Source organism: Leucoraja erinacea, chromosome 14, assembly GCF_028641065.1.
Source record: "Leucoraja erinacea ecotype New England chromosome 14, Leri_hhj_1, whole genome shotgun sequence".
Lineage (NCBI taxonomy): Eukaryota > Metazoa > Chordata > Chondrichthyes > Rajiformes > Rajidae > Leucoraja > Leucoraja erinaceus.
The window spans coordinates 28,870,394-28,897,220 of record NC_073390.1 but is presented as its reverse complement, the minus strand read 5'-3'; the positions used below and the strand labels follow the sequence as shown (position 1 = coordinate 28,897,220).

At 39.3% G+C, this 26,827-nt stretch overlaps 1 protein-coding gene across 4 annotated transcripts in view; it reads left to right on the top strand.

Annotated features, from left to right (window-relative positions):
• The window catches only part of wdr33 (WD repeat domain 33), a 98,621-nt gene that overhangs the window by 9,843 nt on the left and 61,951 nt on the right, over positions 1-26,827 (top strand). For all 4 annotated transcript variants that reach the window (XM_055645990.1, XM_055645991.1, XM_055645988.1 and 1 more), the window contains exons 2-7: positions 1,682-1,909; positions 16,954-17,022; positions 18,973-19,077; positions 20,480-20,575; positions 22,201-22,352; positions 24,742-24,839. In XM_055645990.1, coding sequence (XP_055501965.1) covers positions 1,706-1,909; positions 16,954-17,022; positions 18,973-19,077; positions 20,480-20,575; positions 22,201-22,352; positions 24,742-24,839 — 724 coding nt within the window. In that variant the 5' untranslated portion in view covers positions 1,682-1,705. The remainder of the gene's footprint in view (positions 1-1,681; positions 1,910-16,953; positions 17,023-18,972; positions 19,078-20,479; positions 20,576-22,200; positions 22,353-24,741; positions 24,840-26,827) is intronic.

Sequence of the window (26,827 nt, the reverse complement as noted above, 5' to 3'; positions counted from 1 at the left end):
TTCTCTTCCACCAAAAAAAACCTTGTTTACCCTCATTTAAAAGATAATTTCTTTGAGATAGCAGTCCAACAACAACTGTGCTGAAGAGAAAACTCGGAATATGCTGTGGAGCAGAAATTGAATTCACATTTTTTTTAATTGGCCAAGATTTTCACCTTATTCTGTTTGTACATTACTAATAATAAAACAATTGGACACTGCATATTGTGTGCCAAAACTATTTATATAGCAGATCTCCATCTCTCACCATTCCTAGCTATTGAATTAAACTCAGTCTAGGATAGGTAGACTAAAATGCTGGAGAAAATCAGCGGGTGAGGCAGCATCTACGGAGAGAAGGATAGGTGACGTTTTGGTTCGAAACCCTTCAGTGATGTCGGGGGGGGGGGAAGGAGGTGGAGACAGTGGGCTTGAGGGAGAGCTAGGAAGGAGGGAGAAAGCAAGGACTATCTGAAATTGGAGAAGTGAATGTTCATACCGCTGGGGTGTAAACTACCCAAGCGAAATATGAGGTGCTGTTTCTCCAATTTGCGCTGGGCCTCACTCTGGCTATGGTGGAGGCCCAGGACAGAAAGGTCAGATTCGGAATGGGAGGGGGAGTTGAAGTGCTGAACCACTGGGAGATCAGGTTGGTTAGTGTGAAGTGAGCGGAGGTGTTGGCCGAAGGGATCGCCAAGCCTGTGCTTGTTCTCGCAGATGTAGAGAAGTTGACACCTGGAACAGCGGATGCAGTAGATGAGGTTGGAATAGGTGCAGGTGAACCTCTGCCTCACCAGGAAAGACTGCTTGGGTCCTTGGATGTAGTCGACGGGAGAGGTAAAGCAACTAGTGTAGCATTACCTGCGGTTGCAAGGGAAAATACCAGGGGAGGGAGTGATTTGGGTGGGAAGGGACAAATTGACCAGGGAGTTGTCTGCAGAAAGGGAAGATGTGGCCAGTGGTGGGATCCCGTTGGAGGTGGTGAAAATGTCGGAGGATTATATGCTGTTTGCGACGGCTGATGGGATAGAAGGTGAGGACAAGGGGGACTCTGTCCTTGTTATGAATGGGGGGAGGGAAAGCAAGAGCGGAGCTGCGGAATATCGAGGAGACCCCAGTGAGAGCCTCATTTATAATGAAAAGAGGGGACCCCCCCCCCCCCCCCCCCCCCCCCTTCCCTAAAGAATGAGGACATCTCTGATGACCTGGTAATTCAATTATGTCATCTAGTACCTCGGATTATCTGTTGTATGCGATGGCTGATGGGGTGGAAGGTGAGGACAAAGGGGACTCTGTCCTTGTTACGAGTGGGGGGGGGGTGGGGAGTGAGAGCTGAGCTACAGGATATAGAGGAGACCCTGGTGAGAGCCTCATCTATAATAGAAGAGGGGAACCCTAGTTTCCCTAAAGAATGAGGGCATCTCCGATGCCCCGGTCTTGAACACCTCATCCTGGGTGCAGATGTGGCGCAGACGGATGAATTTCTTATCCAATAATTATTTCTGCTGGAGACTGAATCAATTGATAGAATTTGTTTCATTTGTGGAATTATAAGATCGTGTTCACAAATCTGAGAGTTTGTCATGTTAAATGTTATTTTTTGGTATGTATGGAAATTATTATGGTAGAGATGGTGCAGAGAAATTAAAGGATTAGTTTAAAATTTCAACTGACAATTCATTTGGATTTTTTTCCTTTACAGATTTGTTAGAAGAATTTTATCATCATGGCTTTGGAAATAACCTCACCTCCTCGATTTTTTCACATGCCAAGGTTTCAGCACCAGGGACCAAGGCATACCTTTTACAAGCGGCCAGATTTTGCTCAGCAGCAAGCTATGCAGCAACTGACCTTTGATGGCAAACGTATGAGAAAAGCTGTGAACAGGAAGACGATCGATTATAATCCATCAGTTATTAAATTCTTAGAGGTGAGATCAGAATAACAGTGAAACTGATGCACTGCTAAGAATGAGTTTAAGTTGGAATGCATCTCACTCCATGCTGAGTGTGTGGGTTTGGACCATTTCATTATTTATGACATAGTTGGGAATGTGTAATGTCACTTCAATATTCTGACATTTTCTTTGTAGGGTAAACAATTTGTTCCTCTCAATGTTTCTTGTGACAGTCAATTAATATTCCAATAATCTTATTAGTTCAATGTACAATCAATTATGCACATTTTATACCTAAAGTTACTTTGTTGCAAACATTTTTTCATGCATTCCAAAGACATCGGTATGACTGGAAAAGAAAATAGACAACAGGTGCAGGAGTAGGCCATTCGGCCCTTCGAGCCGCCACCACCGCCATTCAATATGATCATGGCTGATCATCCACAATCAATGCCTATTGCTCATTCCTTAATTCCCCCTCTTCAGTGGTGAAAGTGTCTCCCGTTAGTTTGGGGATGTTGGGTTCTGGCCACTGACATTCATGACAGCACATTGCAATGTGTGTGACTGGAAAGGGATCTTAAGAAGAGATGGCATTCCCATACATCTGTTCTTGTGTTTTGGATGACGGTGATCATGGGGTTGTTAAAGAAGCCATGCTGAAGGCCAGCGCAAATTGGAGGAACAGAACCTCATATTTCGCTTGGCTAGTTTACACCGCAGTGGTATGAACATTGCCTTCTCTAATTTTAGATAGCCCTTGCATTCTCCCTCCTTCCCCTCCCCCTTCCCAGCTCTCCCACAAAAAGTCGCCTATTCCTTCTCTCCATAGATGTTGCCTCACCCGCTGAGTTTCTCCAGCATTTTTTGTCTACCATGCTGAATTGATGTTCATTTTGTAGGTGGGTGCACATTAGAAACATAGAAAAATAGGTGCAGGAGTAGGCCATTCGATCCTTCGAGCCAGCACCACCATTCAATATGATCATGCCTGATCATCTAAAATTAGTGTCCCGTTCCTGCTTTTTCCCTATATCCCTTGATTCCTTTAGCCCTAAGAGCTAAAGCTCAACACTCTTGAAATCATCCGTGAATTGGCCTCCACTGCCTTCTGTGGCAGAATTCCACAGATTCACAACTCTGGGTGAATAAGTCTTTCCTCATCTCAGTCCTAAATGGCCTATCCCTTATTCTTAAACTGTGATCCATGGTTCTGGACTCTCCCAACATCGGGGAAAAAAATTCCTGCATCAATGCCTGTGCAATCCTTTAAGAATTTTATGTTTCTATAAGATCGCCTCTCATCCTTCCAAATTCCAGTGGCTGCAAGTCCAGTTGACCCATTCATTGCTTCCATAATCCCATTCACCGGAGGGAGGAGTAATCACGTGTGTTGCTTTGCCTTGCACGGTGCTGGAAACCTACATTGCTGCACGCCTGAAGATGATTCCATTACATTTCCAAGTTGTCACATATCACAAATCACTTATGTTATCATCTAGCACTATATTTGTGTGGTAGACACAAAATGCTGGAGTAACTCAGTGGGACAGGCAGCATTCCTGGAGAGTAGGAATGGGTGACGGTTCGGGTCGAGCCTTCTAAACGACACTCCAGCATTTTGTGTCGACCTTCGATTTAAACCAGCATCTGCAGTTCTTTCTTACCCACTATATTTGTCTGGTTCAGTTAAATTTATAATCAATGGTAGCCACAAAATGCTTAAGGAGGTGGATGGGCATACCATTTTCAATAGTAATTTTTTTTGCATCCTTTGGTGAGGTGGTTAGATTTGTTGGAGCGATAATTAATTGCTTGGTTATTGATCTGTGCTTTTCTGTAAATGTTATTTGCCCCCTATCACTGAACATTTGAATCTTCGGGTCTTGCTGCATGAGGGCACAGATTGCTTTCTTATATGAGCAGTTTCCCAATAAACTGAATATCCCTTCTTACTGAAGTCATTGATGAGCTGAAGGTCATTTGTTGAAGCTCAGTGGATATTTCTGTGAAGAACTCCTGCAACAATATCCTAGGTCTGTGCTATTTCGATTGAGTACCATATCTATAATGCCAGCATTTCTGGAGAGAAGGAATGGGTGACGGTTCGGGTCGAGCCTTCTAAGCGACACTCCAGCATTTTGTTTGATGCCACAGTAACAATCTGAAGTGATGAAATTCAAACTTGAATCATGTCAGCCCATCGATGCTGTCTGGACAATGTACCACTCTGCACTAATTTTCTGGATCTGAATTTCCAAGTGATTAACACTAGGAATGGTGGAAGCTTCCAATTCCTATTGTATTGGAAATCTGCTGCTTCAGCTCAACCACATATTGTTAAATTTGCTAACTGAAATGACGACTCAACAGCAGTCTGTTGAAATAATTTAAATTATTATTTTGCTCTTTGTAATTACTTGAACGTTCTTCAATCAAGTTCTGCTATGCACTTCATCTGGAGTGAATTGTAAACGTCCCAATAATGGTGTTTAATCTGGAGCTTCTTGCAAATGTTTTTCATCTGTAATACAAACTAAAGTATCATGTGGGTAGCTGATAATCCTAGTTTTCTAGGTTTTAGGGAGAAAAAGATTGTATGAATACAAAATACGGGAAACAAAGAGGCAATCCAAATGGATTTATTCCTGGTCAACGTAACTAATTCACCTTTTTTTTATCCTCCCACAAATAAAAACTTCTTATCTGCAATTTTGCATCACTTGACAATCTTTTTGATTTAATTAGCTAACCCTATGTTTTGTAGATAATTGTTGCAATTTTGTTTTAAAGTCTTGCAATTCAGAAAAACAAGTTGTACCTTGGAAATTTATGTTGGTATTCACCTCTGATCTAAAAGAGTATTGATTGTTTCACTCAGTAGTTACTGGATTCAATACAATTTCACTTCTCATCTCCATTTTAATCTGCAGAATTCAGATGAGTTTTACCAACTACAACAATTAATCTGCAAGATTTTGGGTCGAGGGAGTCTCAACTTTTTTCTTCTCCACAATGGCTTTGAATTCCATACAATTTATATGTGCTGTGTGGGCTGATTCTCATACATTACTATGAATTGTTATATGTATGAGATTCAGACTTGAGATTCAGAGATGCAGCGCAGAAACAGGCCCTTTGGCCCACCGATCACCCTGTGCACTAGCACTATCCAATACATTAGGTCCAATTTACAATATTTATACTTAAGCCAATTCACTTATAAACCTGTATGTCTTTCGAGTGTGGGAGGAAGTTGGAGCGCCTGGAGAAATCCCACATGGTCACATCTGCCAAATATAATGCCAAATTAAAATACTTCTTTCAACCTGCATGTGATTCATATACTTCCACGCCTTGCACATCCATGTGCCTCTCCAACGCTATCTATCTGCTTCCACTGTCACGCAGGCACCTACCATTCTGTGTAAAATGGTTTCTGCATACAACTTGTTTAAACCTTCCCCTTGTAACCTTAAAGCTGGACCCTCTGGTATTTGAATTTTCATCCTGAAAAGTTATGACTACCTGTCATATCTGTACTTTACATAATATCAGGTCTCCCTTCAATCTCCAATGCTACAGAGACACCAGTCCATGTTTATCCAATCTCCAAGGAGCTAATACCCTCTAATCCAGGCAACATTAATAGTGAACTACTTCTGCATCCTCTCCAATGCATCCACATCCTTCCTGCTATGGGATGACCAGAACTGCACGCAATACCTCAAATGCAGCCCAACTAAAGTTTTATAAAGTTGCAACAATATGACTTTCGACTCTTTACCTTAAACTTATGCTCTCGGGTTATAAACACCGCCAGGGCTGAATTTACAGTTTTCTGCCCTATTCATGCTCATCATTTTGTATCAGATCCCCTTTCAGCCATCTCTGCTGTAAGGAATACAAACCCAGCTGATCCAGTCTCTTCATAATTGAGGCTCCTGGTGAATCTGCTCTGTACTTTAGTAGAGCCATCATATCCTGTCCACAAGGTGGCGATTGAAACTGTACTCAATTTTCTGGATGTGGCCTCTCCAATGTTTTATAAAGTTGTACCATATTCTGTGCCCCAGCTGAAGGCAAGTATTCCACATTACCTGCATGTGCTCCCTCGGGCTCTGCATTCATGTAGGTATCACCCTTATTTGATTTAACAAAATGCATCACTTAACACTAACCTGGATTAAATTCAATTGGCTATTCTGCCCAATTTACCAGCTGATCATTATTTTCTGCAGTTTAAATCTGTCCTCACTATGTGCAACAACTTTACGTGTAACCCGCAAACTTACTAATCATACCTCTCATTCAATGTTTATAACCCACAATATTGGTCTTTATGATACACCATGGGTCACAGACATCCAATCACAAAAGTAATCCACCTTCGTGCTTTGTCTCCTATTACCTTGTCAATTTGCCTTGGATCCGAAAGATTCAAACCTTCTGGAGTATTTGGCTATATCTGCAGTTATATGTATGCTGATTATCGGTTTGGCGGGGTGGTGTGCAGGGCACAGTTTGGCTCTCTTAGCTAATGAGGATTGTGAATGTGGCTTCAGTCAGTTTATTGATTGATAACGGTGCTTGCAATTCATTTTCATTTTTTCCACTCTCTTGCAAGGCCACTTTTAAATAACCGACCCACTGTGAGATTATGGAGGGAAGATCCTAACATAATAAATTTTGCCCTTCCAGAGTAATTCTCCAATTACCTTCCAGTCATTTCATTTACTGAGATTCATGACCTTTAGACCTATGAACTGAAGTAGTCATGTCTTTCATGCCCTGTTAAGGATTGAATATCTTGCATGCATTATTTTCTCGCTAAAGCTTTCAACTGAAGCTGTGTCACACTCTTTCACTTTCTGCCATTGGCTACGCAGTTTCCATATTACCATTTTTAATGAAAATTATTTAATTTTATGTGGAAAGTTTTAAAGTAAACACTTAATGAACTATTAAGATACATATAAGAAATAAAAAAACATTTCAAACAAGTTTTTAAAAATTTAATCATATTGAAAGCTGGTAATGGATTGCAATTGGGACAGGAGGTAGGAATAAAGGAAACACTCATCTGATGGAGAATTCGAACAGAAACACCTGACTTTGTCAAGTCATAAATAGTGTAACCAAAAATAATTGTAATTTCTACTTATGTTACTTGCATTTTTCATTGCATGTGGCTGAAAGAATCAATGCTACAGAAAACATTGTTAAGATGCCAGCAAATTTGAGGAAATTATATAACATCAGGTTTTGGGGATAGGAAATACAATTTAAAAACTTCCATCAGCAGGACTGCAGCAATTCATGTCAAGTTTATTGTCATGTGCAAGTATGCTGAGGTAGAGGAACAATGAAAATCCTGCTTGCAGCACCATCACAGATGCACATACTCGGACAACACACAAAAACTAAAATTACACCAAATTCCGCAAGGCAGTAAAAAGAAAGACTACTTAAAAAATGACATCTGCGTAAAACACAATTGGATAGAAAAATAAAACTATGTTAATGCAAGAGATGGTCCGTAGTGTTCTGTTGAGGTAGGATTGATGTGTGAGTTTGTTCAAGAATCTGATAGCTGCAGAAAAGTTGCTGTTCTTAAACGTGGTGGTCTTCATGCTTCTGTATGTTCCACCGGATGGTAGCAGTGAAAAGAGGACATGGCCGATGATGGTGATAAGGTGGAAGTTAGCCATCATGATCTTAATTTTCCTCGAAGAAAATCTTCCATCGAGTTCTGCAAGTCTGTGGTTTATTTCATTGTCTCTTCTCCCTATTAAATTAATTGTCTTGAATGTGTGGTAGCATCCCATGCTTGCAGGTTGCATTTCAACATCATGAAGTTTGAGAAAAAAGATTCATTGCTGTTTGGCAAGCAGATGTCTTTTTTGGAGAATCTGAATGCCAGCACTGCAATACCACTTCATTACACCTCCATGAAGTATGACTCCACCATTCAATTATCAGTCCTATTATTCTAGTCTGTCACTGTCTTTAATTCAACTGGAAACTGCTTTCCACAACATCCAAACTCTTCCCAATCCTGCAAATTCAGCTGTGACCCCCCCCCCCCAAGAGGCAGGCACAAGATAGCTCTGGGAGATGCAAGACGTCAAGCTTTTATTTCCCATGGTACATGGTACTATTTATTTCAAAAGGACTCAAGTGCTGGAGTAATTTAGCAGGTTTGGCAGTATCTCTGGAGAACGTGGATAGGTGACGTGTGGATCTCCAGAGATGCTGTCTGACCTCCAGCACTTGGTCATTTTGTGTATTAACCAGCATCTGCAGTTCTTTGTTTCGACAATTTATTTCAACTTTTATTTTCCTTCAGATGTCTAGTATCTTCAAAGCTGTGTCTGCAATTTTTCCAAAAATTTTCCACTTAGCAATTTCAAATATCCTGACCCTAACACACTTTCTTAGGAGTATTTAGTCTTCACCGAATCTCCGTTTTCAACAGGATGTCATGGGTGTTGACTGATCCTCATTTCAAAGAATTCCCATTTGGTTTTGTTGACCATATTTCTTTGTTTGGTTAAACTTGTATTAAACCACTCTTCATTTGACACCAAACACTCTCATCCAGATGAAAGATTACTTATGTATGTATGTATCCCATGTTATACTTATCATGGGATACATTAACACTTTTCATGCCTGTCCTCCTAAGTTCCCACTTGCTCCACTTCATCGATGATTGCTCTTCCATTGAATTAGAAAATGTAATTGTTTTTATTTTCATTTTTGCATATTGTTGAATTTGATTTATCTCTTACCATTCTTGACCTGAGAATAGACTGTAATAAATATCTAATATAAGCTAACATTTTATACTTTCCACATGCTTTCTGTTTATGTTATCTCCATCATATCTGACCTAACATGCTAACTTTATGTGCTGGTATTTTGGATATTCTTCCTTTCCACTATGCAAACAATCTTTTGACTGTACCTGTCTCTTTTCCTGAACTTTTACCGTCACATTTTTTCCATCATCTTGCTCCTCTCTCGCTCTCTATTATCAGGGCACATGAGACATAGGACCAGGAGTAGATTATTTGGTTCTTCAAGTCTGTCCTCCATTCAGCAAGATTATGGTTAATATTCTACCTAGTGCTGTTTTACAGCAATGGTGCCATATCCCCATAACTCTTTGATCATAATATGCAGAAATGGATCTCTTCATGACTTGCTTTTGAGTTGCATTTTTCCTTTCATCCCTCATGCCTCTGCATTTACTGTATCATCCTCTGCCACCTCCATTACATTGTGCCATAGTTCAGAGCTTGTATTCATTCACTTGCCATTTTAATTGTTGATAGTGACTTCACTCTCCCAATTTGTATCGCTGGTTGTCTGACCTGTATAAGAAAACTCTTGCATCTAAACATCAGCAAGACTGAAGCCATTGAATTTGATAACCCCTATATATTTTGTTCCTTCACGTCTGTTTCATGTCTCTGTGATTGCAGGTTGTTTGCAAATGTGTAACTTGCTTTTCCAGGTACAGAGATATACCAGTATAAAGAATGTTTACACCATCACATTGCCCATCTGCACCTTGCTTGTACATTTGTTGCTGAAATTCATATCCATATCTTTATAAATAAATGTTAGTGCTTCAATGTATTCCAACAGGTTTTTTTTATTCTCACCCTTACACTTGGTTTCTTGTTTTTAACTTTCTCTTTAAAGCTAACCTCTCATTTAGCAATCTATTGAAATCTGAGCTCCTGACTTTGTAGACCCTGATTTTAATACTTTCATCGTTGATAGCAATGCATCCTGCCTTCATAGAATCGTGGAATTACCTTCCATTAAGCCATTTTGACTCTGACTTCTTTCAAAATGCTGATCAACACATCACTTTGACCATGTTTGACCACCTAGCGTGGCCTGTCAAATTTTATTCTAAAGTTTCTGCGAACATTCTTGTATCTTAATGAACTACCTTTATGTAGCAATTAACTTCTAAGTCACCCATTGAGAATGCTCTTTAAGTAAATTTATTAACAGCAATTTTGAGTATCTGCAATATTTTGCATTTAGTTATTAGTTTTGCTTTTTTTTGGAGGCGTTGCACACGTGTTTGGTTACATCACAATGACAAGGATCATTGATTTGAGATGAGGATGAGCTTTGGCCATCCATGGAAGTGATCATGATGATGTTTGGGCTCAGTATCCACTCCATACAATCACGAAGCAGAAGATAACGTGACCCATTGTATTGTCATGAGTTCAACATTAATGCAGCACTTTGCTCTTCCCCCAACCAGCAGTTGCCCAAAATCTTTTAAAAATCTGGCTTTTGGTGTCTGTAATTGAGCAAACAACTCCAGTTGGTAGTCTTATCATCTTGCTCGGAAGTTCCTGGTGGAAAGTCTTTATCCGAGAATTTTCAACCATGTAGCATAATGTGAAAATACGTATTCTTCGTGAAACGTGTCTCCTGGTTAATATCATTGTTTCACCTTTACACTCATAGATAAATATCCTTCTATTTCGCAAGCTGTAGTTAGATGCCAGTTGTACAGAGTGCGCAAGAATGTCAATTTGATGGTGTAACGCAGTCCTTGGTAGTTTGAAACAAGGATTTGTCACTTGTTGAGGGTCAAAGCAGACTGCTATTTTCAATTTGTAAGACTATATTAATTGCTTCATTATACTGTTATTTTATTTGTGTTTTACAAAAGGTAATGTATTCCAGAATCAAGGGAATTTTGGAAAGACATTCAATGTGTTCACTTCCTCTGCAGCACGGACAATATTAGTTCCTGATGATTTGTGAGATGTTGGTTTCCTTACATTTTCACTGCTTTCTCATTACTGATATTAATTATTTTTCAGTTTCTTTGTTTTATCCTCTGTACCTTTTGCAGTTAAGCCAAACATATATATATAAAGATTGGCCCAAAAAAAAAGAACTGGAGAAGAAAGCTGGAAAAGATAAATGATGGTTAGGCAAAGCATGGCAAGTGATAGATGGCTTCAGGTGAAGGGTGCCAGTAATTGGCAGGTGGAATAAATGACAACGGCTGAAGGGTGAAAAGGAGACGAGGATTGTCAGATAAGTTATGAGAGAAATGTAAGCTAGTGGGAGGAAGGAAAAGAGTGGAACGGGATGAGGGAGATAAAATAGAAATGTTGGACCCGGATAGGAGATGAGCATAACGAGGGGAAAGGAGCAGGGTGACTCGGGAGTTGGAGGACCATGAGTCCCATGTTTTAATTTCATCTCCCTTCTTTCCCCTCTTCCTTTCTTCTTCCACCCATATTCCTTCCTCTGGCTTTACATTTCACTCATCTTCTCTTCTCGTCTTTGTCACTAACTCCACCCCACACCCTTTTGTCGCCTGTATCCACCTACTATTTGCCAGGCTTTATCCCATCCCCACCTCTTTTCTAGCTTTATCCTCTCTACTCCACTCAATCTGAGGAAGGGCCCTAACCCTAAAAACACCGTCAGTCCATTTCCCCCCACAGATGCTGCCTGACCTGTTGCACTTTGTGCTTACAATTCCAGCATCTGCCTGTCTTTGCATCTCCACTTAAAGTTTGGCCACTTTATTCACATATTATTGTCTTTATCGGGGTCCCAATTAATTTTCTTTTGCAGCTTACTGTTTTGCTCAGATGTTGGAGTAAAATACTATTTCTTGCCAAGTTATTCTCAGCCTGTTTTCCATTTGGGTGTTTTGGTTATTTTATGCTGCCTGCGTAAACTCCAAATTCCTTGGTTTATGCTTTTCTTCCACGATATTATTCTTTTGATTAATGCTATCATTAATTTCAGTTAACTTTTGGATCATTTTTCTCAATGAGTTTTATCTCTGAAAGGAATGTACATTCATTAGGATTTTTTAAATGCTAGTTTATATGCTGATATTTTCTTCTAGTAAACCCTCTAATTTCCATATTTGCACAAATCACCACTCGTACATAATTGGGTTTATTGGAGTTCAAGTCTTAAGTTTCCAACTGACCTGAATTACTTTTGAACCAGATTGAAAGAGTTGGAGTTGATATTTAGTGCGATGGTGAGTTTGAGAAGATCAGGCCCAATTAGTTTTATATAGGGGGTTGGAGCAGAAGTGCTTTCTGAGACTGATTCTTGAGAAAATGTTTCCGTCGCACATGCAACCATATTTTATACAAATGTTCGATTGAAGATCTTTCATCCTTGTTCATTCCCTTGCCCTATCTGAACTTATACCCTTCCTTGTCCTCTGTGATCGTTCCTTTCTCCCTCCCTAAGACTATCCTAGATAGATTATATATGATAGTCATACAGTCTGCGGTGTTGTTGTTAACTTGGCAGGCACTTTACATACAATGGTAATTATTAATATGAAATACTGATGAGGCTGGACTACCTTATCGTATTCATGGGGACACGGCAGCTGGGCTGTAATTGCTCTATTAAGGTGACACTTAAATCTGCAACTGATCAATCTGTCACTGAATGCTGCAATGTTCACTCTTGTACAGTATCATCCCATGTGTTATTTATTTCCACATGAAACATTTTAAATCTTCCACTCTATCCACTTTCTGCAGTCTTTTTTTGTTGGTACATAGAAGTTTTATGTATCAACAATCTGATCTGACTCCCCTAATTTTCAGACTTCCCATTTACAAATTCTCAACATGTGACAAATCCTTGTTTCAGACTTCCCATTATTGCCAGGGTTTGTTATAGATTCAGCATGGATATTGAGAAGAAGGATTAATGTAGTCTGTCTGGCACGTTTTTGACTTTTAACCCCACTTTTGGGTGTTCTTCACCACAAGAGATATTGGTAAACAGAGTAATTTTACTTTAATACTCAAAATCAAGTATAATAAACTCTGGCAGAATAAAGGTCAGACCAAAGACCATTCACTAACCATCTTTTTCCTTTGAGCACTAGATAAGTACTTTTTCTTACTTGGAAACCTTTATGCAAAGTCTTCTCTGACATTTATCACATTCACCTTTGGAGGGAAAAAAAGAGCATATGACAGGTTGTAAACTGAAGTGAAAACCAGGCTTCAGAGTGGAAATGAAAAAGGAACTGAGAGCACAAGAAAATGGCAATAATTATAAAAAGGGAATCCAAAATTATCCTATGGGAATGTGAACAGGAAGAGCAGTAGAAGAATAGAAGAGGGACCAATCAGAAATCGAAAAAGGAAATTTATTCCTTGAGACACTAAATGAGTACTTGTCAGTCATCATGCATGATGTTACCATGGAATCTTTGCAAACTAAGAGCCATTTGAGATTCTGTATTGATCCAAAGTTGGTAAAGACTGAAAAAAAACCTTAAGTTGAGATTTTTTCTGAACCAGTCATTTTATCCGAGCCATGGCATCCTGGCATGCTAAGGGAAGTAAGGAAGAAAATTGGCGCAGCAGTGGCTATAATGTTTCAAAAATTGATAAATTAAGGAGTGGTGTCTGAAGACTAGAAATGTTAAACCCTTGTTCAAAAACAGATGTCCATTAACTACAAACCAGTCGGTTTCATCTTGATGATGAGGAAAATACTAGATAGAAATAATAGGGCAGAACCAGGACTCCAGTGCATTAGGTTCAAATGATTCAAAAAGATCAGCATGGATTTGGTTAAAACAAATCATGCTTAGCTAGTTTGACAGATTTTTGAACTATTGGGAAGACTAAGGGAAATGTGATATTGTTAGTGTATGTGGACTTCCAAAATCATTTCCCTTGTATTCAGCTTGTGATCAAGAGTGAAGATGATCAAATAAAAGCTTATCAGCAACACACGTTCATCTCTTTCTAAAGTGCAGGTCCCTATTTGCATTTTGGCCCTCATTCACAGCTTGTAATGGATATACACGCTCATTCTTTGGAGATTGCTTCTTGTTATGCTCTATGGTAGCCATTGGCGATTAAGCTAACACAATAGGGAAATCACTATACTGGGGAGAACTGTGCAGTTCTCAACAGAGAAAGGGAGATAACAACTTCCATCTCGTGCAACGGGAGGTCATGAGACTGCCCATATGATCTAAGTTGTCTGTCAGCATGTGGAGCAACCATTTCTAATAATAGCTAACAATAGCTCTTGCATACTGTACTGACTAAGATGGAACTGAGACCCACATCTTGATCTTGCCCTAGCCCACCCAACAGTGGCCTTCATGGTAGTGGCATAATTTGCCCCATTCTGCATTCTAAGGAAAGATCTGAAGGCTTTGCACAGAGTGCAAAGATATTGACCAAAACGATCCCAGAGGATGTGAAAGGTTACTTACGTGGACTGAAGAAGCTGGTAGTGTTCTCATTGGAGAGAGGATATTGCAGTGGGAGAAACTGGCCCTTTTCAAAGAGGGATCAAAACAGGGTGCATAAAATGAATATTTGTTAAAGGAACCAAAAGTCACATGATTAAGTGGGTAGACTCTAGGATGTGCCACCATGATTAGTGAGGGAGGCAAATTAAATGCAACAGCTCAAAAAGAGAGTTGTATAAATATTTGAAAGAATAGAATTTTTAACTGGCAAGAGGATTGATGACTAAATCATTTGGAGCCAGTGTGATGTACCTTCTGCACTGTAATGGTTCTCTGAACTTACTGGGCCAAAGTGGTTATATATAAGTTCTTATATATGGCCTCTGAAATGGCTGAAAAAGCTACACAAACTTTTAATCCAAGCACAATAAGAAAACATCCCACCCAAGGCAACCTATTCAAACATGACAAAATGCTGACATGGCCCATTCTGCAATATTCCCCATTCAGCATCTGGGAGTTGACAAACATGCACTGGCCTGATGTAGCTTCTGCGGAATTGAGCCTTTTACCCTGGGCAATAGACTCGCATGTGATGATGCTTGGGTTATGCTCCCATGCAGTTGGAATAGAGCTACCCAGTGGATGTGACAGAGATGCTGTTATCCACTCAGGAAAGACTAAACTAAACAAACAGATTCTGACTATACCCTAACGATTCTCATAATTTAAAAAACTTCTATCAGGTCGTCTCAATCTCTCTGACACTCAAGAAAAAAACAAGCCATGTATCTGGCATGTTGTATGCCCTGGCCAACTTTGGGAATGGTCTGACATGATACAATATTAGCATCACACGTGTCAGATAGTGATCATCTTACATCATTCAAAGTTTGATGTCTTGATTGTGGCAGATTTGTCGATTGACTGAGTCCATTATCAAAAACATTTACGCATACAATGTTGTACGAGATTTAACGATGGCATTCAATGTCATTAAAGGGGTGGGAGATTGCAACCTTCACGTGGTCCGCCCTGTTTTGACGAATGCAATCAACCTGGCGGGCACAATCAAATAAGATCAAATAGAACAAGTTGTCCTACAACTTTAGGCTGTGCACACTATACGCAAGAAGAAGAAGGATGGCATTTTAAAAAACGAGTAAATGTATGTGGTTTAGCAAATCTATATATGATGCCTTTATAAGAGGGGTGTCCTGTCGATGTCAAGAGTGACTGAGCTGGCTTAAAATGTAGGTTCAATTCAGAATTACTTTTGCATATTTATGTTGCAATCTCTGCTGTCATTTGCACCATGTCCATGTCTTTGGTGGTGGTAAATGATCCAAGGCCCAATGGGTTAGGCAGGAAAAAAAGGTCTGCCAGCATTGGTTATATTGTTCACACATTACTTGGCATTGCAGCACACAAACCAGATCGGCCACTCGCTCAGTTCCGGCTGAAGTGGGACCCTGTTGCTTCCAGTCCTACTGCACACGCTTTGTGAAAGGTGGTGTACCAGATGTGTCTTACTACTGCAAGGATCCATTCTAGCTAATAATGAACTGCTGTAATTAGGCAGTGGCAGGTTACAGTTTCTGTGTAGTTATGACATTGTTGCACAGGGCCAGAACCTATCTTAACACTGGAACAGATCAGAGTGAGCCTAACAGATGGTATTAATCACAGACGGGCAAAATGTGACTTTTATCTGCCGTGACCATATTTTTAAAATTTATCTCTTGAGATCCTGCTTCATAAATGGCAAGCAGGATATGTGCTTGAGAGATGTTTATCTAATACCTAAAATTCTGCAATGACAGTATTGAATGAATTTCCTTCCGTCTTATACGGCCTGGTCAAAAGATCTATTGGGTTGGCCAAATGCAATTTGGCTTTTAACAAACTTATTTCTCAAGTTAAACTTCAAGTTCATGTTTCATCTTATTATTTCTATAAGCTTCCTCAAAATAGGTTGGAACAATACCATTTCCACTTTTTAGTCCTCTGAAGCCTAACCTACATAGGAACTCTTGGAAGATCATGGGAAGCCCTTGTATAACTCCTGCTCTTAGTTCTCTCATCGATCCAGGATGCATCTCATTTAAACCAATATCTTGTTTAAGCACAGCTCATTTTTCTGTGCTCATCAACGTGTGATTTCTCTTATCACGTTCCCATCTGAGATTTTGGCAGTTTTCTTTGGAAACAGTAAAAAATAATAATTTAGTTATTCCGGTTACACTGCCCTTTCTATGCATAATTTAGCTTGGTGCTTAACCCACTCCATTCCTGCTCCTACAGTGGACTTTTGCATTTTTTTTTGGCAATTACTATTCCCTGTACAGGCGCTCCCCGATTTACAATGCTTTGACTTCCGATATTTCGACTTTACGATCGTCAAATGCTCGGCAACGGCAGCGAGCCGCATGTCACTTCCAGTCACGTGATCACATTGTATTAAATATGTTTTCGACTTACGATATCAGAACGTAACCCCATCCATCGTAGGTCGAGGAGCAACTGTATCTCTAATTGGTTTGCCTTTTCCTTTTCACTTCCTCAGCTTACTTTATTCACACTGGTCCTCCATGGAATTATTCATCTGAAGTCAATGTGTGTGCGTGTAACAAGGGCACTTCACTGCTGATAGCTATAAAAATTTTAAATGGGTGTTAAAAGTATAGTAGTGATTAGAAAACTGAATGCTTTTTATTGTGTGTAAGATCAATAACTACTGTACTGTTGCCTTTTAAAGAACCAAATGATTGTCAGAATAATATTATTTACTGATTGTTTCCATTTTCATTTTTAGAACCGGGTTTGGCAGAGAGATCACAGAGACCTCCGAGCAATTCAGCCTGATTCGGCATATTATAATGATGTAAGGAAAGATCATTGTAAATAGCCTGTAATTGTTTGATGTGTAGCTTCTCTTTGTTTTCTTGCTCTTTATCTGTTTGTTTTGCAGGCAGTGGTGCATAAACGTATATCTTTGAATATTAAGTTCCATAATAGTTCAATCATTTTGACAATGAACTTTCATTTTGTGAATATGCTTCATAGGATATGGAGTCGAAAGAAACTGCTAATAAAAGTGACAATTTAATTTTAACTAATACATCTTACGGTTGCTAGCTTTGGAAAAGATTGCGGTTTAATTTACGAATTAAGCTTATATTTAGGGGCAACTAGACCAAGTGCAGACCCGTTGGGTCTGCTCCCCCAATGGTGTGATCCCCCAACCCAATATTCCACCATGCACCCGTCTCCTCCAACGGAACTGAAGCCGTTCCCAAATGTAAGATTCCAGCACACCCCTGCCTCCCTCAGCAGTGGATTGAAAAAAAAATCAAATTGCACCTCCCCTGCCTGCTGCAGCAGTTCCAATTGCAATACCAATTGGCCCTCCCCCTCCTGTTGAAGCACTTGGTGTGATATGCCATTGAGGTGAAAAGTTCAGAGTGTTCCTGTCTTGCAACTTTGTATTGAAGTGTGTTGGAAGCTGATAGGAAGGAGCAGGCGTCAACGAATCAAAAGGCAGAAAGACAGCCGGACGGACGGACGGCAGTCGGCAGCCGCAGAGTTTTATATAATAATAGAATAGATAGATAGATAGATAGATGAAGTCTGAAAAAAGAGCAGTGTTACTGGAGTGGTTCAAGGATTGGTGTCGGATGAAAATACAATCATTCTTCTTATTTTGTTGAAAGAACCTGAAATATTTTCAAAAAAATACATAAATTCTGTGGCAGTAGTACATCGGAGGTTAGTCGTAGTATTCATTTCACTATTCAGCAATAACTGAAAACCAATGTTTTTCAACTTTAAAACGGAGTGCCTTCTCTTAGAAGTTGAGTTTGGTGGGTCAGAGAGAGGTGAGAATGCTACCCCGAGCCAGTGGTGGGTAATAGTGAATTAAACCAATCGTGTGATTTAAATAATAGGAGTTTTGCAGAGTCTGTCAAGGAAAGGTGCATTCCTTTCAGCTTCCCTCCTGCTGCCACCTTGAGATCCCATAATGTTGGAACTGACCTCGGTGTCAGTGATGCAGCATTCATTGCATGTGGAACATACAGTAGAACGGTACAGCAGAACATTGGACCAGAACCCTCGACCCACAGTTTTTGTACGGACTATGATGCCAATTTAAACTTCATGATGGTCTGCACGATGTCTATGTCCTTCCATTATCTGCCTAATCATGCGTCTGCATAAATGCCTCGTGTTTCTTTTGTATCTGCATCCGTCACTTTTCCCCGCAGCTCGTTCCATAATCAGGATTTCAGCCTCTTGAACGTTGGAAATAGAACCAATCAGTACCGTTGGAATGGAAGTGAATGTAGTCACTTATAAGAAAATAATTTGCATGTCCCTGGAGAAGGAGTTACATGAATGTGACTGATGCGATTGCTCAACTTGGTACTAATATTAGCTGGATGAGCCAAATATTTGGTGCCTGCACCATTACAATTCTTTTAGAATTTTGCTGAGCATGAACAGTGTTGGTGAATCAATCTCAAGTTGACCTTATGGTTTAATTTCAATATGTTATAATTGGTCATAAAGCCATTTAGCACAGCAAAAGGTCCTTCAGGCAAACCTAGTTCATGACGACCTTGAAATGCCTGCCAATGGCATGAGCTGTTCTGGTGTACTGTTGGATTGATTTGGTTTATGATTTTTTTGTTATGTTTGTTGATGATTTTACATATGTTGTGATATCTTTGTGCTGCTGGTTCTCTTGCTGCCATTGCCATTGTTCCTGTCGGTAAATCTTGCACTATAATGCAGATGGAAAGGTTGGTTTACATCTATCTTCAATATTTTCCAGCTGGTGCCACCCATGGGAATGCTGCAGAATCCAATGAATGCTGTAACAACTAAGTTTGTCCGAACCTCAACCAATAAAGTAAAGTGTCCAGTGTTTGTTGTCAGGGTAAGTTCTCAAGGAAAGAAGATAGAGTTATGAATCTTCTAACTTTGCAGTGGATTTCCTCTGCATTCAAGAAACATTCATTTAATCCTCATTATAATGAAGGAATTGGATGACCATAAAAAGTTCAGATTCAAAAATGCTGTGGAACTGGTTAACAATATAAAGCATCGAGATCAATTTTGCAGATGTAATGAATAGTCTTCAATTCCAATCCAATTCAGTTTTCCACCTCCAAAACATGGTTACCATTTCTCTTTGCTGTTCACAATAAATAGGGTCATCTCTATTACACCAACCTTTTCCATTGCTCTTGTACTATGGTCAGCTTGTCACATTTGTTCATAAATGCTTTGATCAAGATGTTCTTTATTTTATTCTAGTGCTATTAAATTGGCACTTCATTACCATTTTTGTTTTCTGCTTTGTATTAACACTTGTTACTTCTAATGCCACCATAGGGTGGTGCTGCCTCACAATGCCAAAGAGTGCGGGTTCGATCCTGACCTCGGGTGTTGTGTCTGTTTGGACGTTGCTTATTTCACTCGTGATTTTTCTGGATACTTTAGTTTCCTCCATCATTCCAAAGACATGCAGCTTTGTAGGTTAATTGGCCTCTGTAATTTGTCCCAAGTGTGTACACAACGGAAGCAAAAGTGGGATAACAGAACTATGAGCGGATGATTATAGTTGGTGTAGACTTGAATAGAAAGACCTGTTTCCATGTTGTATCTTTCAATCAATCATAACATTTAATTTCTGTGTTATTCCTCATCAATGTTGCGATTGGAGGAATTCCATTCTGATACAAACCACAAAACTTTTTCTTTGTGTCTGCATTTAATTAACGTAGGAAAAATTATTTCTACACTAGATGTTGTTACTTGAGCTGAAATGAATGTGCAGTTATGTAAACTGGTTGTGGGAATTAAGGGTGCACAGGAATTTTAATTTGACTGCTTTTGTAAGTCCATGTTAAACTCGCATATTCTTAACATACCTGACTATTTGGGGGAGTGTTCCTATGCCCATGTATTTGTTTTCACCTGATGGGTGGGTTTACGCATTCCTAGATTAAATTGCGATTTATTATTTTGGCGACCTTGAAGGCTTGAAGGCTTATTTCGTAGGTGCAACATGAAATAACAATGAATGATCTCTATATATCTTCCACTAAAGTTGAAAACTAAATTAGATCTTTCATTAATCTTAAACATTTGACCTAAGCCTATGGCTCTGCCATGGACCATCCAGAAATAATTGCCAGTCTTGTTAAAAACTAGACGTATGAAATGTTTGAAAGGTGTGAACTTGTTTTGTGTTTCTGTATTAGTGTTTTTATGTTATGCCTGCGTTTTGAGCTGCTTATTTCTGTGTGTAAATGATTGTTTTTGTTCTGATCTAGTGGACTCCTGAAGGAAGGCGTTTAGTCACCGGGGCTTCAAGTGGCGAGTTCACTCTCTGGAATGGGCTGACGTTTAACTTTGAAACTATTTTACAGGTATGGGAGTGGGTGATAGGGAAGGTGAAACATTAATGTTAGAGGGCGGAGCTGTAGAGTTGTGTTCTGTTTTGTAGCAATTCATTTCTAACAATGTATTTCAAATGTATCCATTGAAATAAGTACCCATTGTGCATTACAGTCATTACATTGATAAACAAATGCTCATTTGTTAGTTTTCTCTTGCTCGGGAAGGTAGGACAATTATCCAGGCTGTTGGTGGGACAATTTCTGGCTGTTTTTGTCAGAAACTGCAGTCGCATTGCACTTGTTCCTTTGCTGTATGGCAATTTTCATATTTTCACATCCTTATCCATTTTGCCTTTTCTATTTTGACAAATCAGTTTGACACCTGTTTCATGTTTCTGCCCATGTCTCAATTTATATAAACAAGATGGAGAAGGTATTTTATTCTAATTTTGCCTGGTACTTTCATATCTTGATGGACCCTGTTGATTGCCAAACTGAGATTATAAATATGACCTTAAGGAAAATGTAACACAAATTATGCACACTTCCTAGTGGTAATGTACACTTGTCCCCCAGGAGCACAATATCTCTCCCTTCATCTTCCTGCTCTGCCAAGCACCACTTACCCAACATGTGACAGCATTGCAGGTCCCATGTTAGCTTCATTAACTACCACAGAATCAGAGTAAAAAAGTGAGAAAGTGCCAACTGAAAATGAATAGAGTCTGAGACTGATTAAGAACATACTATTGGACATTCCCTGCTACTTTCTAGTGTCTATTCTTCATCGTAGATTTGTTCCATCGCTATATCTTTATTGAGTAGTGTTAATATTGAAAACCATAATTTTCAATTCACAAAACAGTGTTAGAGCAACATTAGTAAATATTGTCATGACAACATACTTGTCTAGGATCATCTCAACACCATCAGAGCTCATAACCTGTGATTCTCTTTCCCAAAAATCCTAAGTATTTAATATATTTTCATGCTATTCATTTTGCATTTGAGATTTCAACTTATTGCTTTCTATCCTACTTGTGTTGTGTTCTGATGTTTGACCTCAGTTGGTAGACTTTACTGATTGTGCCTAGTGTGCCTACTTTTTAGAGACAATATCCCCATTTAAAGAAGTAACTTCTGTATCATGTCTGCCATGTGTGAGCTTACCACATGGCCTAGAGATTCCCAGGCTGTTCCTGGGGTTACTTGTTCATAGTACTGAGGTCATTGTTGCTGAGGATGATTTGTAATAGCGTAGAGGTTGTGTCTAGTTTCTATTATGTCCTTACTTCTTGCAGAGGTGTTGCACACTGACAGATGCCAAAACTACTCTCTTTCTCCATATTCACAGTGGATACCTTCACATGCCCGTAACTTTATAAGAGATAGCCTAGTTGATTTAAAAAAATATATGAGTTATGTGCAAACATTCAGAGAAATATTGAAAATTAGGTTTAGTGTCGGTACCAGTCTATCCGGTATTTAAGTATTTATTATCCTGAAACAGATTCCCAGGCTGATGAAATATCACTAAAGCTAGCATTAGACCGATACTTTTCTTGAAAAGAAAAATAAATGTGCATTTCATATGACATGGAAATTAAACTTGTGAGGCATCTGAGAATGTAATCAATATTTTTTTTCCTCAATAGGCTCATGACAGTCCTGTTAGAGCCATGACCTGGTCTCATAATGATATGTGGATGCTGACAGCCGACCATGGTGGATATGTGAAGTATTGGCAGTCCAACATGAACAATGTGAAGATGTTCCAAGCTCACAAGGAGGCGATTAGAGAGGCCAGGTGGATTAATGCTATGCAGTTTTCTGTAGGGATTGGTATAAATATGTTGTCATTTCCATGTATTCTAGGTGAAGTTGTGCATGGTTTCTATGAAACCCTGGGAGTGATGCTTCATATTTTATGCTCAATATTTTTATTTGTTTCCTCATTTACACAGAGAACCATGTCTACTATAGAACCATGGTGTGGTATTGATACATTGCCAATTTTGAGAAATGTGGATGTTGGCAGTATGCTTTACTGCTCAGAGTTTTGCTGCAGTGCTAATGTGTACACGTATTCCTTTTATGAGTTATTTGTAAAGCAAGATTGACATTTTAAATAAAGTATTTCCTTTTTCTAAAACTGAATAAAGGTTAAAACTTCAGAAATAAAGCCAGTTGAAACATCAAAGTAAAATGGTCACCAGTATCCCGGTGGTGGTGATCCATGGAGAGGTTAAAAATAAATACTTAGATCACAGACATCCATCTACAACCAGTGACAACCAAGATTGAAGTACAAAATGAATTAAATTTTTTAATTACTTTAGCATTTCCAACATAAAAAATGTAAAATTAGCTGGTGGGTTTTACAGCTTTTAATTTTTGCTTATGGTTTGATTTTTGTTGGAGAGGAGTCAATTTTTTTTTTTTTTAGTAAACTTTAATCCCATTTCAGTTGTATACCCATTACATTGGTGTTTTGTCACTTTTTTCTGGTAATGTGACTGACTACATTGTAGTATCACTAGATGAAACTAAAACTTTTCAATTGAGATAATGGAGCCAAAACAAGCCAGTGAACAGTTATCAAGGCCAGGTGCTGATGGATTAGCATTCTGACTATGCTCTGATTCTTGGGCTATTGTTTGTTGACACGACACTCCCAAAGTACCAAACGGCAGCACAGGGTTACTACACAGTTTAGTACATATACCTTCACGAACAGAAGGTAAATATTAGTAAACTAGCAACAGCATTCACCACTACTGCTAACACTGATGTGGCTGGGAATGTTGAAGACCAGATATACAACATTGTGATACTTGCATCAGCTTGGCTAAGTGAGCTGCATCTTTTAATATTCAATACTTTCAGTACAACAATGCATCTTTAAATTTCACACTTACAAAGACCTTTCACTGGTCAATAAAGTTACAATCCAAATAGTCTGATTTAAATAACAATCTCATTTTTTTAATACTGATTTTTACAATGGTAGAAGTTAGCTGGTTTCCGTTAACTCATTGCATTACCCCAACCAGGTTCTACAGCCAATATGTAATATTTTGTAACAATCCACGTATCCCTTTGCTTCTGTAAATGACATGGTAGGGTTATTGCTTTGATGAGAAAGAAAAATACAAAGTGCTATTTACATTTCTGCCATATGGAAGTGCACTTGTGTGTGGACCAAGAAATTTTATGTAGAAACATTGCTATGCAAACCTTAGTATGATGCAGTTGTACTCACTGTTTATTCATCTTATTGATAACATCTTATATAGCAGTGTATGCACTATCCTTGGCAGTGCAGGAGCTTTTGTCTTTAACATGGTGGAACCTTGGTTATAGGCATACCTGCAATCAGGGTACTTGTTTATACCCAATTATAAGTTTCATTAGTGACCAGATTTGGTAAAAGATTATCGAATGAGCAGAAAGTGAAATGTCCTTGCATTGAATTTTCACAACTACCAATTCTTTATTATGGAAGAGAAGTAATCTTCCCCCCCCCATTGACGTGACTTAATCCCTGGGAGGCTCGCCATAGACATGGCTTCATCTCTGGCAGACATGTCATGGATATGGCTTCATCTCTGGAAGGCTCACCATAGGCATGACATAATCTCTGGGAGGCATGCCATAGACATAGTTTCATCTGTTGTAGGCATGGCTTCATCTCTAGAAGGCTTACCATAGACATGGCTTCATATCTAGGAGGCCTGCCACTGAGATGGTGTAATCTCTGGGATGCCCACCATAGACATGGCATCTCTTTTACCCTGCCACAGATGTGGCTTCAATTCTGGGGAGGCCTGACGTGGCTAGAACTCTACATCTGAGTGCAGAGTTTGGTCTCTACATATTTGTCTCCAACAGGAGATGGTTTAATGCCATTGATTTTGGAAGCTCCTGTTTAAATAATAAATCTGTTGAAAGCACTTGCTGTGAAACTTGGTATAGGGAGACCTTTGATTGTCCACCAATCTCAGTTTCTGCTGGTGGAGGATACGCTCCCATGTTGGCAATAAACGAGGTTCCAGCCTAAAGCATTGTAGTTATTCTAGTTAACTAATGGAATCCATGTGTGCAGAACACTTAAATGAGGATGAGCCAGATTGGGCTCAGTTCGGCTCGTGTTAAATGCTGACATCTTTCCCCTACTGTGTGTCTTCATGTAACAGTTTCTCACCGACGGATAATAAATTTGCCACATGTTCTGATGACGGCACAGTTCGAATTTGGGACTTTCTTCGATGCCATGAGGAACGTATACTTCGAGGTATGTAAAGCAAAATGATACTGTATCTACTGTATACTGGGCCGACCAATTTAAGTACGCATGTTCACCCTGGAATTCGGAAATCCACACACAGTTTTGTACGTAGGTTTGGACCGTCATATGTCTGCTATTTACACCCCTGCCCCTCTTATCAAAGGCACGGGTCAAACATATCTATAAATGTTACCTGTCATGTTTGTTTAAAGACTTGCGTTCTTGCCTATTAACTCTGCACCTCCTCTTCAACTTGTTGTCTTTTATATCCTTCTGTCCCATATCATACATCATCATCTGAGGTGATGAATTTATAACATGCATCTCACTTTGCAGTTTGTGTTGGCACAGTGTAAGAAGTATAGTTTTGAAATCATTATTTCACTGGTGAAAAATCCACGTACCTTTGGTTTCAAGAATTTCTTCCGAGAAACTAATTAACTGCTTGAGATGCATGCATAATACACATTTTATAATCCGAAAGCCATGCTCTTCACTACCAATCATGAGTCAATACAAGGAGTTGTTAATAAGTCATAATCAAAATCTGCAGTTTGAATGTTGCTGTTTGAACATTCTGCTCTTGACTTGTTGGTATATTTTATTTTCCCACCAAATTGGAGTTCAGTGACACATGGGCTTAAAATAAATGTATGTATTTCAGCAGTGCTTTACACGTTCTGTGAACAAAATCATTTTTGAAATCCTGCAGCTGTCATGCACCTCTCAGTGGACATCATTCCAACCGCTGAGCCAATTAGTTGCATGCTTAAATTCAGGTCTAGAACAGAAAAGAACAACAGGGGAATCATTCTTGTTGACCCGACCAATAATTATTTCGTAACCGATTGCTTTAAAAAAACCAACTTATCATACTATATTATTTATTGCGGTTCAGACTGCAGTTATGATAATTTACCTTTGTTGCAACAGGTAGAGTACTTAATTGACTGAAGTAATAGGGATGTCCTAAGGTTGTCACAGGAACGATATAAATGCTGTGCTTTTCATTGTTTAATGTTAGGGAACACAGTCAATTTGCATCCAGTCAAGTTTAGCCAAGTACATCAAAATGTATGCTATGCTTTTTCCATCTACCAGAGATGGCTGACAAGACTATGATTTCATGTCTCGTGTGGTAGATAATATCCTCCACCATGCAATATCCCTCAGTGCAGTACTGGAGTACTGCCTCAATTTTGTATTAATCTGCAAGTGGGTCCCATACCAATAATGTTCTGGGTCAGGTGCAAGAACACAGCAAAATCTGACAGCGACTGTTTATGTCCAATTCCAGCTTGGAGTGATGAATGAGGATTTGCAAAGGTTGTCCGTTCATAATGACTATGCACAGAACATGGATAGGTGATGTTTCAAATTGAGACCCTTCGTCAGACTGATTGTAGTGGGGAGGGAGAAGAAAGGTGGGAGTGGGAAGACGAAGCATGGCATGTTCCTCCTCACCCCCCCCCCCCCCCCCCCCGCACGCTAGTTTCCTTCCTCTAGCTTCGCAATTCGCAACTCTATTACCTGAAACACTTTGTCCTGCCTCTCCCCTCATTTAGCTTTCTCCACCCACCCCCTACAATCAGCCTGAACAAGGGTCTCGCCCTAAATGTCACCCATCCATGTTCTCCAGAGTTGCTGCCTGACCTGCTGAGTTACTCCACCACATTATGTCCTTTTAAATATAACTGTACCATGTCTTAGTTGAAGAACAGCATCTCGAATAATGCAGCATTATTAATGTCAGATCATGATTATAAATCCTCCTCCTGACTCGTGAGCAAAAATATAAACCAAGCTAAGGCAACATGAAAAATCATAAAAACTGCAGATGTTGAAGATCTGAAACAAAAAAGTGAAAATGCTGGAAATATTTAGAGGGTCAGACAGCATCAACAGAAAGATAAACAGTTCATGTTTCGGGTGGAAACCCATCACAACTGGGCAAGTGAAAAAACAGGTTCTTACTTTCAAGTTGCAGAGTAGGT